Source organism: Bactrocera neohumeralis, chromosome 2 (genome assembly GCF_024586455.1).
Source record: "Bactrocera neohumeralis isolate Rockhampton chromosome 2, APGP_CSIRO_Bneo_wtdbg2-racon-allhic-juicebox.fasta_v2, whole genome shotgun sequence".
Lineage (NCBI taxonomy): Eukaryota > Metazoa > Arthropoda > Insecta > Diptera > Tephritidae > Bactrocera > Bactrocera neohumeralis.
In genome coordinates this window covers 39386890-39401162 of record NC_065919.1, presented here as the reverse complement: position 1 = coordinate 39401162, position 14273 = coordinate 39386890, and the positions used below count along the sequence as shown (strand labels likewise).

Below are 14273 nucleotides of genomic sequence, written 5' to 3'. Positions count from 1 at the left end.
TTGATTGTTATATAAGCCAAAAACATTCTTAACAATTGGAAGCAAAGTTTTCTCATCATCCTTATTTCCCTCTAGGCTCTGTCACCCGAAGATTACCGTTCAGTTATGAGTACCGTGGAAAACGCCATACTTTCAACCGATCTGGCAATGTATTTCAAAAAACGCAATGCCTTTCTGGAGCTCGTCGAAAACGGCGAATTCGATTGGCAGAGTGAGGAGAAGAAAGAGTGTAAGTGTCAAACATTACGTTTATGGTTCCACAATAACCATTAATTTATGTTTCAGTACTCTGCGGCATGATGATGACCGCCTGTGATGTGAGCGCCATTGCAAAACCTTGGGAGGTACAACATCGTCTAGCCAAGCTGGTAGCGGATGAGTTCTTTGATCAAGGTGACCTTGAGAAGCTGCAACTAAATACGCAACCAATCGCCATGATGGACCGGTGAGTAGAGAGAGGGAGACTACGTTGTTCTACAGAAGACATAAACTTTATATTTTGTAGCGAACGCAAGGATGAGTTGCCTAAAATGCAAGTGGGTTTCATAGACGTGATATGTTTGCCGCTCTATCGTGTGCTTTGCGACACTTTCCCCTGGATAACTCCACTATATGAGGGTACCCTGGAAAATAGACGCAATTGGCAAGATTTGGCCGAAAAAGTGGAAATGGGTCTCACTTGGATCGATCACGATACTATCGATAAGCCAGTGGAAGAATTTGCCGGTATGAATTACGACACTTTTATAACTAAGTTGCGTGTTCTAAATTTCTCAAGTATTCCCCGAAACAGGTTGTGCCGATGAGGAGATAAAAGATATCGAATTCACCGTAACCACATTGAATTGTCATCCACATCAGCTGCATGGCGACGATGCTTCCACACCGGAGCATCATCGCGGTAGCACACGACTGAGCATCAAAAAGACAGGCGCTCTGGGCAAGGCCGTACGTTCGAAATTGACAAAAACGCTGTACAACAGCATGGATGGGGTTAAGCAGAAATCTTCATTTAAGCTGCTCGACTCACATGTTAGCGAGGATTTAGATGACAAAAGCCCAACGAGTCCTTCGCAGCCAATGGTGCCGGGTCCCGGTCACATTTCCGCTTCGTCATCTACATCTTCGGCAGGTACTGTCAGCACGACCGACAAGTCGAAGAAGCGCTCCAAGTTGTGCTCGCTGTTGTGACGAAAACCATCCAATTAGAATTTGGTGACCTCCACCGATAAGCACAGTGGCGGTGGGGGGTCGACCGATGTCTAATTGGAGTTAAAACTTAAATATGTATGTAAAATAGGTATAGCGGTAAAGGAGCAACACTTTTGTGTATAAACAGAGGGGTTAATGCAAGCATATTCCGTCTGAGAGAAAGATAACTAAAAATCTAACCAAAAATCAAAATTTTTTAGCAAATTGAAAATAAAAAAGATTTACAAAGTTGCAACAAAAATCAAAATGAAGTCCAAAGATATACTATTAGACCAATTTAGAGTGGTAAGAAATGTTGCAAGTACATAATTTATTACGCATTTGCACTTACAATTTTGAATTGGATAATACAATAGGCCACTAAGAAATTAAACAGTGCAATTACGAATAATTGAATATTAGACAAGTCAAATTTCCGATTAATCAAATTTGATCCTTGAAAAATTCTCTTTCGTGGCGTAAAAAGAAAAGTGTAGCCCACGTGGGAGCTTTTCGGCGTTCTGCCGAGCGCTCGGAAGTAAGCAACTGATATCAAGGTATTTAGAACCACGATAATACAAAAGATGAAAGAAAGTTAAGCTTCACAATCCAATTTACTACCAAAAGCTAATAGGACATACTTGTATGCACTTAGATATGTACGCAAAACATGTGACTTTACTAGAACTCAATTTTAAATAAATGTTAGCAGCGAATCCGCTTTGTGTAGAGAGAACACATACAAATTTATGTGTGTGAATGTATTTTTTTATTTAACGGTAAGCTAGTCAAATTTTCATTAAGCAAATAAGCAGATGTGGAAGCAGTTTCGCTTCAGTGTGAGTCTTTATTCTAGTCGTATCACATACTAACTACACTACTTTGAATTAAATTCACATTAACTTTACAAGCTTTAGGTATAATAGAGTTATTAGGCAATATGCACCTTTCACAGCAATGAAAGTGCGCACTGGTAGCGATTAAATAGCGAAGCATTGCTTTATGAAACGTTGTATGTACATTGTGCTGGCTGTGGCCGAGGCATAGACACACTTTCGTGCTGCAGCTCGCAATTGGCGGCGCATGCGCAACTACTTTGATAGCAATACACTCACTACGATGATATTTATGCAATCTCAAATATGAATAAATACAAAATATGTATGTAAATTTGCATGTTACTTTAATTGTTATGAATTAGTGAAATATGGCAACACCTTTGTGAAAAAATTCCTTTAAGATATAATTAAATGTACGTGTAATGTGTGCACAATAAACACGAAAAAATAAAAAACCAGAAAGAAAAATCATTTTAAACTAAAAAAAAATTTCAAACAAAAATTATTTGAGTGAGTTTCCAAATTGAGAGGAGCTAACTGTTGATGTAACTGCAGAGCACTTTATAGCCCATAGAACTAATGTAGCGTTTTAACGGTTAAAATTGAATGAAGGTCAAGCTACTAGAAAAAACATGTAATCAAAACTTTATTCGGAGTTTTGATATTAGAAAAGCGCAAAACAATTAAGTGAAGCTAATTTAAAGTATTTTTCGAAACCTCATTTACTAAATGTGCATGTCAATTCCTAAATTAAGTAATGCATAAATGTAAAACAAAGTCAAGCAGCACATGCAATGGCAAAATCAAAATCAAAATGTAATCTATGAATACTGAAACTAAATGTAATGAAAAGTTTTACTTTAAAACTCATGCAAATGTATAAAAATTGGTATGACGCAGGAGCGTAGAAAGTCTTATTATATCTTATAAATAAATAATTATTGGCTACTGGAAGGCTTTGTAAGAACGGACAGAATAAAGAACTTTGATTGTAAAGCAATTTGTCTTACCTCACTTTTACATTATTTAAATTGTTGTTCTTATAAGGGTGTATGGCAGCTAAATACTATAGTTTTTCGATTTGCACAATTTCTTCGGAGATTATGGCAATGGCTTGGGTAATTAATCGTAAAGATATTTTGTCAAATAAAAACTTTTCCCTGCAAGAACTTGAGTTGGATCGGTCAGTTTGTATGACAGCTCTAAAATTTCAGGTTGATATATTATGTTTATTGGAGATTGTTGCAAAACCTGCTCTTAAATATTATGGACGCCATATATGTATGTATGTGCGCTGTGGATAAAAAACCAATGACTGAAAAAGGGCCAAAATGCTTCAAAATTTGTATCGGCTCTTTCCCGTTGTCGTTTTCAAGTTGTTGTTGTTGCTAAAGTTGTTTCGTTTCTAAATTCCTTGTGTAGTGTACGGCAGCTAACTTCAAAGCTAATTTATCAAAATTTAAAATTAAAATGAATAAAGTACTAAACCAAAAATGATCACGTCCGGCCGTCCGTGCAAGCTGTAACTTCAGTAAAGATAGAGAAATATCGTAAAAAAACATGGTACATATATTCCTTGGTAAAAAAATACGGACGAGTTCGTAGATGGGCGTAATCGGACCACTGCCACGCCCACAAAACGCCATTAACCGAAAACGTATAAGCTGTCATTACTAAGCACCAAATTAAGATATAGAATTAATTGGTCACACGGCATCGCAGAAAAAGTGGGCTGGGCCCTGCCCTCTAGTAGGTAATCTACCTATATTTTAGACCACTAAAGCTGCAACAGCCAAATTTGCTTAGGGCAATTCTTATAAGAACTACTAGAGGACCCGCCCAGGTTTTACTGAGGCTGATACATAGGTAGTACTACCAATACCATCTACATATATGATTTCTATTAGTTAGATTATAAGTATTAGTTAAGGAATAATCGCATTTTTGGTGAAGCAACTTGTGTTAGTTTACGAAAAAGTTAATCAAAAAGCATTTCGTGCGTTAAGAAAGAATTGGTTTTTGGGGTAAAAATACTATTGAATTTGGGCTGTGCATCAGTGAAATCAATCGAGTCCAATCGATTGTCTGCCTAGTGGACTGCATATTAAGAGACGGTTCTCAAGCGTGGAAAGACAAAAAATCGGCTGGCAAGATTATGGCATCAGTCTTTTGGTATGCCCGCAGGGCCGGATTTAAATTTTTGCCGCCCTTGGGCACTCGAAAAAATGGCACCCCGTCACTGAAATTTCACTCAAAATTATTTAGATTTGATATTATGTTTTTAAAAAATTAAAATATTTAACGTATTGCAAATAATTTATTATACATATATATAATACTTCAGTATAATATAAAAAACATAGGTTCTTGTTCTTTAAACTACAAAGTTTGCACTGAGCTTGACTAATAATTGTATAACAATATTTTTTTTCACAGGCAAACACGTCTGACTTTTTGAATTGCAAATCGGTCGATTAAATCTTCACAATCTAAACGTTGAAGTACATCTGATTCGATGCATAGAATAGCTAAGCTATTGAGTCTATTTGCACTCATTGTAGAACGAGTTTTTACTGTTTTCAAACAAGAAAAATCGTTCTCTACAGTTGTTACAGCGGAAATTCGATATGCAATTTCACGTATAAAGGTATAAAGGTCGTTTGCACGCAAAAGTTTCAGAATATCGGAAGGTGAATTTTGTTCCATCTTTTTTTCAGTGCAATAAGAATCTCTGAAGATCTGAAGAATAAACATTTTGTAAACGTTTAGCTCGGTTACGAATCTCTCTATTATCCAAATTGCCAAATCCAATAATAACTGAGAACTTTTCATGAATCTTTTCATATGCGACACATCTTTTTCGCAATTCAGAATCTAGATTGTCAAGAATGACATTAATAGTGTTGACTCTAAAGTGGTCTCGACCTGACAGTGGTACATCTCCATCCCGTGATTCATCAGCATGCAATTTTCTCTTTCTTTTTCTAGAAACTGTCGTTTTATATTATTTTATCTCTGAAATATTTAAAGCAGTTTTTCATAGATTTCGAATTCATTTCTCGTATCAGCAACAACTTTGATCAAACCACGATAATCGTCGATCACGTCAGCAATGATACAATCAACTTTCTGCATTCTTTGACTAACAGCATGGAATAGTGAGAGTAAAAAATGCCAAAGTATCTGCATAAATGCTCTTTCAAGTCGCTCCAATTGAATTCGTAAACCTTTAGCTTCTTGTCTTGTAATTGCATTTTCTTCCATATTTTCTTCAATAATAATCAAAGTCTCGATTATCTCCTCGAAATGTTGATCAAGTACATGAACAGCTTCATCCTTTTAACATGTTATCAAATCTTTTAAAGGTCTTCAAATAAATATGTATGTATGTATATAAATATATACATATCTTATCAAACCTACATTAATGAAATATTTGCTAATAACATAAACATGACTTTATTACATACATAATTATTTCAAAAGGTTTTAAGGAATTCATCATGAAATAGTTCAATTTTTACGTACATGCTTGTGTGCTTCGATATAAAATACATATGTATATAGAAAATATACATACATATGTATGTATATAAATTATATGCAGAGTCTTTGGCGCATTGTAGATATGCGAATCTGAAGCGTACATTCCTTAACATCGGAAATAGCATAATTTTTCTCATTTAACACTGGAAATGCTCAGTTCTGTTATTTTCCCGCCCCTGATGTTAAGTGGTGAAACACGCTCATCCAAAACAGTAAATATCCCAAAATTGAAATATCCCTAAATTTTCGACATCGTGAACCTTCTCTATAAATATACGTTCTCTGCTATTACTTTTATAAAATAATTTCGATGTTTCACATCTGCCAGCTGTCAACTGACAGCTCACTTTTTTTCTATTTTCCAAATTTTGCCGCCCTAGAAAATTTGCCGCCCTGGGCACTAGCCCCGACTGCCCCTAGTGTAAGTCCACCACTGGATGCCCGTGGTATATTATTCATCGAATGATAAATGAGCCAGTTTTAATTCATTGCACTGTGTATTTGATTGCAGTTCTATTCTACCATTCCCAATATTTAGCAATTTTCTTATTTTTCAGGAAGGATCAGTTTGAAATTGTACGCATACATATACATATGTACTTCATCGTTCCCGTTTAAATATTGCATTGCTCTGTGCAATGCTTCGAAAAGATTTCTGTATATCTCAAATTTTAATAGACCTTTTTATCAACACTTCAGTTATGCCGCTATTTTTTTATGCCAGATCTTTTACAATTTTAAATTGCCAATAGTTAGCAGGTATGTATGATCTGACTACAGATGTCGCCTTTTACTTTGGCTTCGTTTTGTTTATTGCACGTTTACGCCAATTTAAGGTTTGAATATTGGATACTGCGATGGTAGAGCACTCTATCGGATCCAATGTAAAACATTCCAAAATTAGCAATTAATTACAAATGAAAAATTAATTTAAAAAACATTTTCCAGTGGACCAAATTGTGAATCTAAACCATCCTCGAATTCCCTTAAACACACACAAAAAATTTCATCAAAATCGGTCCAGCCGTTTAGGAGCAGTTCAATTACAAACACACGGTGGATGAAAATCGGATGATAACGGTACTGTTAAAAACTACTTTAAGTGCGATAAATTAATAACTAAGTACGCCAAACACTATAAATTTTATCCCCGAGATGTTATGAGGGCCTTAAAACAGCCGGGATCAAAATTAAGCAATGAGCGCGGCAACCCCCACATTTCTGTGAAAACCCACATTTATGGACCCACTCGATCATTTTGGTATATAATATTCATTCATCCCTTAAATACATGCATACATTCAAAAATGTTAAACACCTTCTTTGTTATAAAAATGCAATTTTACAAATTTAATTCACTTACCTTTTGCCATCCCCTAATGTCCTTAATTGGAGGACCCACAGAATTTATATTTTTTGTCTTCTCCAAAAGTATTTATTTTGGCTGGTGAAAATCCTAAAGCAATGTCTGGTACGTTCTTTATATTCACAAGTACTTAAAATTAATTTTTGTCTGTGTGTTTATCAATTTTTTTACATAAATACTTACAATTGATAATTTTTTTTTTAATTTCCGCATTTCACTCGCAAACGGACAGATATCGACGTATATACCCGATTTTGCGGTTTCAATGCTTTGGTGACGGAATATATTTTATTGAGTTAGTGAGATCAATTGTGACAATTGCAATGATTTCAACGTTGAATATTTCTTTATGGAATCGGAGATTTTTTCATTGTAACGGATTCAATGATTTCTATACCCCTCATATTCTAACTTCAGAAACTAATTAAGGGAAAATCTGATAACGGCAGATGTGCTAAACATTCACTAGTTGTGGCACAACCAAGAGCAAATCAGAAAATTACTAATGATTTATGTGATTCTATAATTTAGTATTTTACATGAGCTGATAAACGTTCAAATTAAAAAAGCGAGAACTATATTTATGACTGATGTCTGATTGATAAACAATGAACAGTTAGTTTTTCACAAATTTAACGTGATGATAAATAAATGTCGCAATTTACCAGAAATTTACGATTGGAAAAGCAGATTCCTTATATTTGTATTGGGTTAAATGAAAACAAATCATCAAACGGGATAACCACATGAAACAATTCGTTTTAATGTCGTAATTAGGTTTTTTGTTGATTAAATTTATTTTGTTTAATGTGGCACAAACACACAACACATTCACATTTTAATTTCGATATTTTTATTAGTATTTTCTTTAATAACATTATCAGTTTTTGTAGCAACGCATTCTTGTTTTTGCGTTGGAATACGAACGCTTAGACATTAATTTGTTTAATTACTTTGTTCAATTTTAATTAGTGACTTACACACACTACGTTTTCGTTTGAAGGTTTTATTTTTTCTGAATTTATAACAGTTTGTATATGTAAATATCAGTACACAACTGATTTAAGATGAAACACTAGTTGGTTTGTGAAATTCTGCTTACAACTTTTAAAGCCGTAATCATTTTAATTTTCACTAAATCCAATCATCTATGCCCTAGTTGGACACAGAGGCTTATCGCGTGTCTTGTTAAATTTACTTATAAAGACTTTTGTATTTTGGGTATATAAATTCAGTACAAATAATATAAATAGGGCATAAAATGCAATATTTTCTTAATTCAAATCTACTCACACAATATTTATAAATATTATTTTTGTGGGTTAACTTCAGAAGCCAAAATTTTTGTGAATTTTGTGTTTCAATGGCTTTTTGTTCATTAGCCAGAATCTATTACTGTTGATTTATATAAATATATTACAATTAGGAGTAACTAAAATGATTAAATTAGACTTGGCTTTCGATACTAAAATTGCTATAACATAATAATAAAATTGTGAATAATCGGAGCATTATTCGGATGCCTTGTTGTCGTCACAAATCTTACCCCAAATATTTTCACATAAAAAACTCTTCGGTCGAATGGGAAAGTGGGAGTCACGTTCGCCCTGGACGATCTAACACTGATATTTCTATGACGCGCAAACCTCGATATGTCGGGTCGATAACTTGCAATCCTTTCGGATTGTAAATTCGCTCGTTTTGGGAAGCAATAAATTTGGATATTTTCCGAAGTGTCTGCATCAAAATAACAAGTTAACACGTTTTCGGTTAAAAATCAAATTAATTTGGCCTCACCTTTTCATAGTGTGTTTCCGAACACATATACACAAGATAAGCGGTAATGCATCCGATGCAACCCTCACAATATGTACTACAAGAACCCTTCTCGGCTTCTGCGAAAAATTCATTTAGCCGATTAATGGTCGACTCAAATACTTGCCGTTCAATCTGCAATCATATAAAGTTAAAAGTAATATGAAAATTATTTCTTATTTCAGTAACAAAGTCGTAAACAGCTTACTCACCAGGCCTTCTAATTCGCTGGGAAGTCGTGTGTGGAATTTGACCGAGGTGCCTTCGCTGTAATCGCGTTGTATGAACACCTTGTTAGAGCCGCCCTGCAGCGAGGTTAAACCTTGCGACATTTTTTTCTTCCTATAACAAAGAAAAGTAACATAATTTCGACATATAAAGATCATGTTTAAGCTTAAAATATTTATTTAAAAGTTTTAATATCACTTTGTAGGGCTCATCTTTTTCTTGCTTGTTTCTGGGATATCTAGAACTATTGGGCGATGCAAAGACATTTTTTCTGAGTTTTTTCAGCACTGAATTTTGATTGAAAACACACCTTAACTTATGTGCTGAAAAAACAAGTTTTGACTACTTTCTGATTAATAAAATTAACAAATCCTCATATAAATTTCCATCAAATTTAACTTTTCAAGTAGACTTTTCTGATTTGTCCTCCAATGGTTTTCCGTCCTTCATTCGTGAACTGTCAAACTACAGTGTTGCCATTGCATAGCTGCGAAATAAGTAACATAAAAACTGATAAAAACATGGAATCGCGCATTCCTCAAATTTAGTGTGTATGTTAATGAGAAATATCTGCTTTGAGGAATGATATGATTCAGTGCCCGCAATTGCAGTTTTAACAAATTCTCAAATATTTGAAAGTTTTCGGAAAATATAACAACGATAAAAATATTTTTTACCTGCACCTATTTCTATTCGTACTGTACACGAGGTCTTGTTCAGCGCAGCTCAGCTGTTGATTGTGATGTGTACAGTAAGAAATAAATTCCGGCAACTACACTAGTGTTGAAGACATAAATTTTACATACGTTAAATGAAAATAGTGGTTTTCTCATTTCAAATTCAAGTTTATTTATGGATCTATGATAATCATTACTTTATATATGTATTTATTTATTTTCATATTCATTAAATTATGACGACCTAATGTTTGGAAAATTTTCTAACCAACTACTAGTCCTTTCCCAAACAACTTTTTAAAACCTGGAACGTCCGGTTCCTAACTGTTGTATGTAGCGAAGTAAAATTGTAGAGAGATCAAGGTACCTAATTTGCCTTTCATATTTCAGGAACTGGCAAAGAAAAGATTGAACAGTCTGAACAGAAAAGTCTGACATTTCTGATGTTATACTACTTATGTTCTCAGAACATTTAGACATACTAGAGCTATTTGTGTTGCTTACAATTATTGGAAATATTTATTTCGTCCAAAAAATGGAAGTAAATTATTATTAAAGACCAGAATTTATCGATGGTATGGTGAATCCAATCGAGGACGTTGATCAGTTATTGTTCCGAAAACTATTGATGCTGTTCACAAACTGCTAATGCAAGATAGTGCTTTGAGAATTAGTTTTAACGCATGTTAAAGTAGGACTATAAGAGGTATACTATTTTGAAAAACATCAAAACGATTTTCATTGCTCAATATTTTTTTGTTCTTTAATCCCGAGATATGCAAAGCAACATACGCATTTATATGTAAAACTGACCGACAAAACGAAGCTAAGTGATTTTAAGGCGTCTGTCCCTCTGTTCGAGTTGAGATTAAGATGTTTGGATATTCTTTATATCTCTTAGAATACAAAATATATATTGGGTAGTCGAAAAAGTCTTTTTGTGTTTCCAAATATAGCAAATTTTCTCATTATTAAACATTTCAAATCTGAATCTTCATGCCGAAATTTTCGTAGTTCCTCCGGTTTCCAGTTTCAAGTTATTGCAAATAATCACACATCTATAATGCCCTATTAGGCTTCAGCTTTTGAGCAATAACTGTACTCCAAACCAGACGGGACATCGCATCCGCATTTCCATTAGTACTACCTTTGCGAAGTAAAGTAACATTGAGTCTCTCAATTCAAGGCGCCAACAGTCCTTCTGACTTGAAAACGCAGGCCATAATGGTACTTTTTTTATTATGCACTTCATCAAAGCCAGTAATTGCCTTCGAGTTACACAATAATTTCTCTCTGACTTGCTGACTATAATATGCCACCACTTTCTCATGACCGTCATTGACTTCTGAAATAACGCCTCCTACTGCATACCCACTAGCATACGTATCCAAAATAAATGCTGATCGTGGGACAGCGATCCCAATTTAATTGTTTTGGTCCGATTCCGATTCTACAAAGTTCGGAAAGCTACTTCCCGTTTATTATTCCCTTGTTAATAACCACTTTTCAAGTCAAGTATTGAGAACCATTTTGTGCCTGATAAGAAGTCCAATGTGCGATCGATCATAGGTAGGGGATAACTGTCTTTCTTCGTTACATCATTCAATGTTCTATAGTCCACACAGAACCTCATGCAGCTATCTTTCTTCCTCACAGTATTACAGGTGAATTGGTTCGATTACGCTGCTTTCGCTCATTTCACATATGGTCTGGCTTACAACTTCACGATTTGCTAAAGGAACGCTTCGAGGAGCTTGACGAACTGGTCTTGCATTCTTCTTCTTCTTCAGTCTGGAGAAAGCAGAAGTAACGGCGCGGGTGTTGAGGCCAATGATATTAATATCATCGGCATACGCCAGCAGTTGTACACTCTTATAGAAGATGGTACCTTCTCTATTTAGTTCTGCAGCTCGAACTATTTGCTCCAGAAGCAGGTTGAAAAAGTCGCACGATAGGGAGTCGCCTTGTCTTAAACCTCGTTTGGTATCGAACGGCTCGGAGAGGTCCTTCCCGATCCTGACGGAGCTTTTCGTGTTGCTCAACGTCAGTTTACACAGCCGTATTAGTTTTGCGGGGATACCAAATTCAGACATCGCGGCATAAAGGCAGCTCCTTTTCGTGCTGTCGAAAGCAGCTTTGAAATCGACGAAGAGGTGGTGTGTGTCGATTCTCCTTTCACGAGTTTTTTCCAAGATTTGGCGCATGGTGAATATCTGGTCGGTTGTTGATATTCCAGGTCTAAAGCCACACTGATAACGTCCAATCAGTTTGTTGACGGTGGGCCTTAATCTTTCACACAATACGCTCGATAGAACCTTATACGCGATGTTGAGGAGGTTGAGCAGATTGTGGGGTCTCCTTTTTGTGGATTGGGCATAGCACACTTAAATTCCCATCGTTGGGCATGCTTTCGTCCGACCATATTTTACAAATAAGCTGATGCATGCTCCTTATCAGTTCTTCGTCGCCGTGTTTGAATAGCGCGGCCGGCAATCCATCGGCCCCCGCCGCTTTGTTGTTCTTCAGGCGGGTAATTGCTACTCGAACTTCTTCATGATCGGGCAATGGAACGTCTGCTCCATCGTCATCGATTGGCAATCGGGTTCGCCTTCTCCTGGTGTTGTGCATTCACTGCTATTTAGCAGGCTGGAGAAGTGTTCCCTCCATAATTTAAGTATGCTCTGGGAATCGGTGACTAGATCACCTTTGGGAGTTCTACAAGAGTATGCTCCGGTCTTGAAACCTTCTGTAAGCCGCCACATTTTTTCGTAGAATTTTCGAGCATTACCCCTGTCGGAAAGCTTATCAAGCTCTTCATACTCACGCATTTCGGCCTCTTTCTTTTTCTGTCTGTAAATGCGTCTCGCTTCCCTCTTCAACTCTCGGTATCTATCCCATCTCGCACGTGTTGTGGTTGATCGCAACGTTGCGAGGTAGGCAGCCTCTTTTCTCTCCGCTGCAACACGGCACTCCTCGTCGTACCAGCTGTTCTTTTACATTTTCCGAAAACCAATGGTTTCGTCTGCAGCTGTACGTAAAAGAGCTTGAAATGCCGTCCCACAGTTCCATCATACCGAGTTGTTGACGAGTGTTCTCAAAGAGCAGGAGTGCAAGTTGAGTCGAAAATCGTTCAGCTGTCTGTTGTGATTGCAGCTTCTCGACGTCGAACCTTCCTTGTGTTGTCGACGTGAGTTTTTTGCTGCACAGAGGCGGGTGCGAATCTTGGCTTCAACAAGATAGTGGTCCGAGTCGATGTTAGGACCTCGGAGCGTACGCACGTCTAGAACACTGGAGACGCGTCTTCCATCTATTACAACGTGATCGATCTGGTTGGTGGCTTTTCGATCCGGAGACAGCCAGGTAGATTGATGTATTTTCTTGTGCTGGAATCTAGTGCTACAGATAACCATATTTCGGGCCCCGGCGAAGTCGTTCATTCACCGAAGTGAATGATAGTACTCAGCGACGGAGTCTCTCTCCCACCACGAATCCCACACCAAACTTGCGCTCCTTTATATGGCCACTGTAGTTAATGCCACAAGGACCTACTCGTCTCTGTCCTTGTCCCGTCCATCGCATTTCTTGGACGGCGGTGATGTCAGCCTTTATTTTCACGAGGACATCAACCAGCTGGGCAGCAGCACCTTCCCAATAAAGGGACCGGACATTCCAGGTGCATGCCCTTAATTCGTAGTCCTTATTTCGTTTGCCGTGGTTGTCAACAAAAGGGGGGTCTATCGTCTGAGGCTTGTTGCTTCCTTTCATTGGGGGTGTTTTTTTTACGTGGCGGGTCCCAAACCCAACGCACAACCCTGTGGAAGAGATGCTTCGCCTTCTCACTTTAGCTCGCCTTCAAACGGATCTTAGGCTACCCAGAGGATACTTGGTCAAAGACCGGAAGTCATGAGCAGCTTGAGCTGTAAAAGAATCGTTTCTGGCCACTCCCAAGTGAATGGTGATCAGAGAACTTTCCTCACTTGCGTGAACTTCTACACATAACCCCATCCTCCCGTGAACTTCTACACATGACTTGCATTACCTGTGTTAATAAAAAGTTTCCGAACTTTAGTTCTTCCTGGTTTAGAATCGTCTTTAGCAAAATGGGTTGAGTATCTAAGCAGGAGTTGCTTAGCCCGTTTCCGATGGTTTGCTCTAGTTTCTTGGACCAGTTTCGCTTGATATGTCGTTTTAGTCAATGGAATCTTCTTCAAAATGTATTTTCCAATTTATCACGGTCTCAATCTCTTGACAGTTCCTAATATAGTTTCATTGGATTAGAGCTCATTAAATACTCTTACTGGATTACGTTTATCTGTCCTGTCATGTCCAGGGTTTCGTCTACGAGTATAAGTGAGTTTGGTGTAGATTTTTCTGAGGCCTAAACAATCCACAACTTGTTCGTCCCATAGTCTCCATCTATTTCTGCTCAAATAACCGCTTCTGATTTTGATGGAATCTGCTGGCTCTTTGTATTATCACTCGTCTAACTTTGTATTTGTTACCATATCCGAACGTGAGTGGCACCATTATAAAATTGTGAATGACAGCTGCCTTTCCAATTACGATCTGGCACGTCACCTCTCCGAGGACTTGAGTATCTCCTGCAGTTGC

General features: G+C 37.0%; 2 protein-coding genes across 2 annotated transcripts in view; one reads left to right on the top strand and one right to left on the bottom strand.

Annotated features, from left to right (window-relative positions):
- Positions 1-3030, top strand: part of LOC126756268 (cGMP-specific 3',5'-cyclic phosphodiesterase) — a 101600-nt gene extending 98570 nt beyond the window's left edge. Inside the window, exons 12-15 of the mRNA XM_050469214.1 lie at positions 76-229; positions 286-445; positions 506-726; positions 794-3030. Coding sequence (XP_050325171.1) covers positions 76-229; positions 286-445; positions 506-726; positions 794-1191 — 933 coding nt within the window. The 3' untranslated portion in view covers positions 1192-3030. The remainder of the gene's footprint in view (positions 1-75; positions 230-285; positions 446-505; positions 727-793) is intronic.
- Positions 3031-7772: 4742 nt separating this feature from the next.
- Positions 7773-9289, bottom strand: LOC126756539 (golgin subfamily A member 7). The gene is made up of 4 exons (XM_050469673.1): positions 9184-9289; positions 8970-9099; positions 8740-8892; positions 7773-8679 (listed from the first exon to the last, which is right to left on the bottom strand). Exons 1-4 carry the CDS (start codon positions 9249-9251, stop codon positions 8539-8541), a joined length of 492 nt encoding a protein of 163 aa, XP_050325630.1. The 5' UTR covers positions 9252-9289; the 3' UTR covers positions 7773-8538.
- Positions 9290-14273: the final 4984 nt, after the last annotated feature.

Coding starts and splice junctions, on each gene's coding strand:
- LOC126756539 (XM_050469673.1), bottom strand. CDS start 9,251: ATGTCTTTGCATCGCCCAATAGTTCTAGATATCCCAGAAACAAGCAAG. Junction 9,100..9,183: donor AAAAAGATGAGCCCTACAAA/GTGATATTAAAA, acceptor TCTTTGTTATAG/GAAGAAAAAAATGTCGCAAG. Junction 8,893..8,969: donor CCAGCGAATTAGAAGGCCTG/GTGAGTAAGCTG, acceptor ATATGATTGCAG/ATTGAACGGCAAGTATTTGA.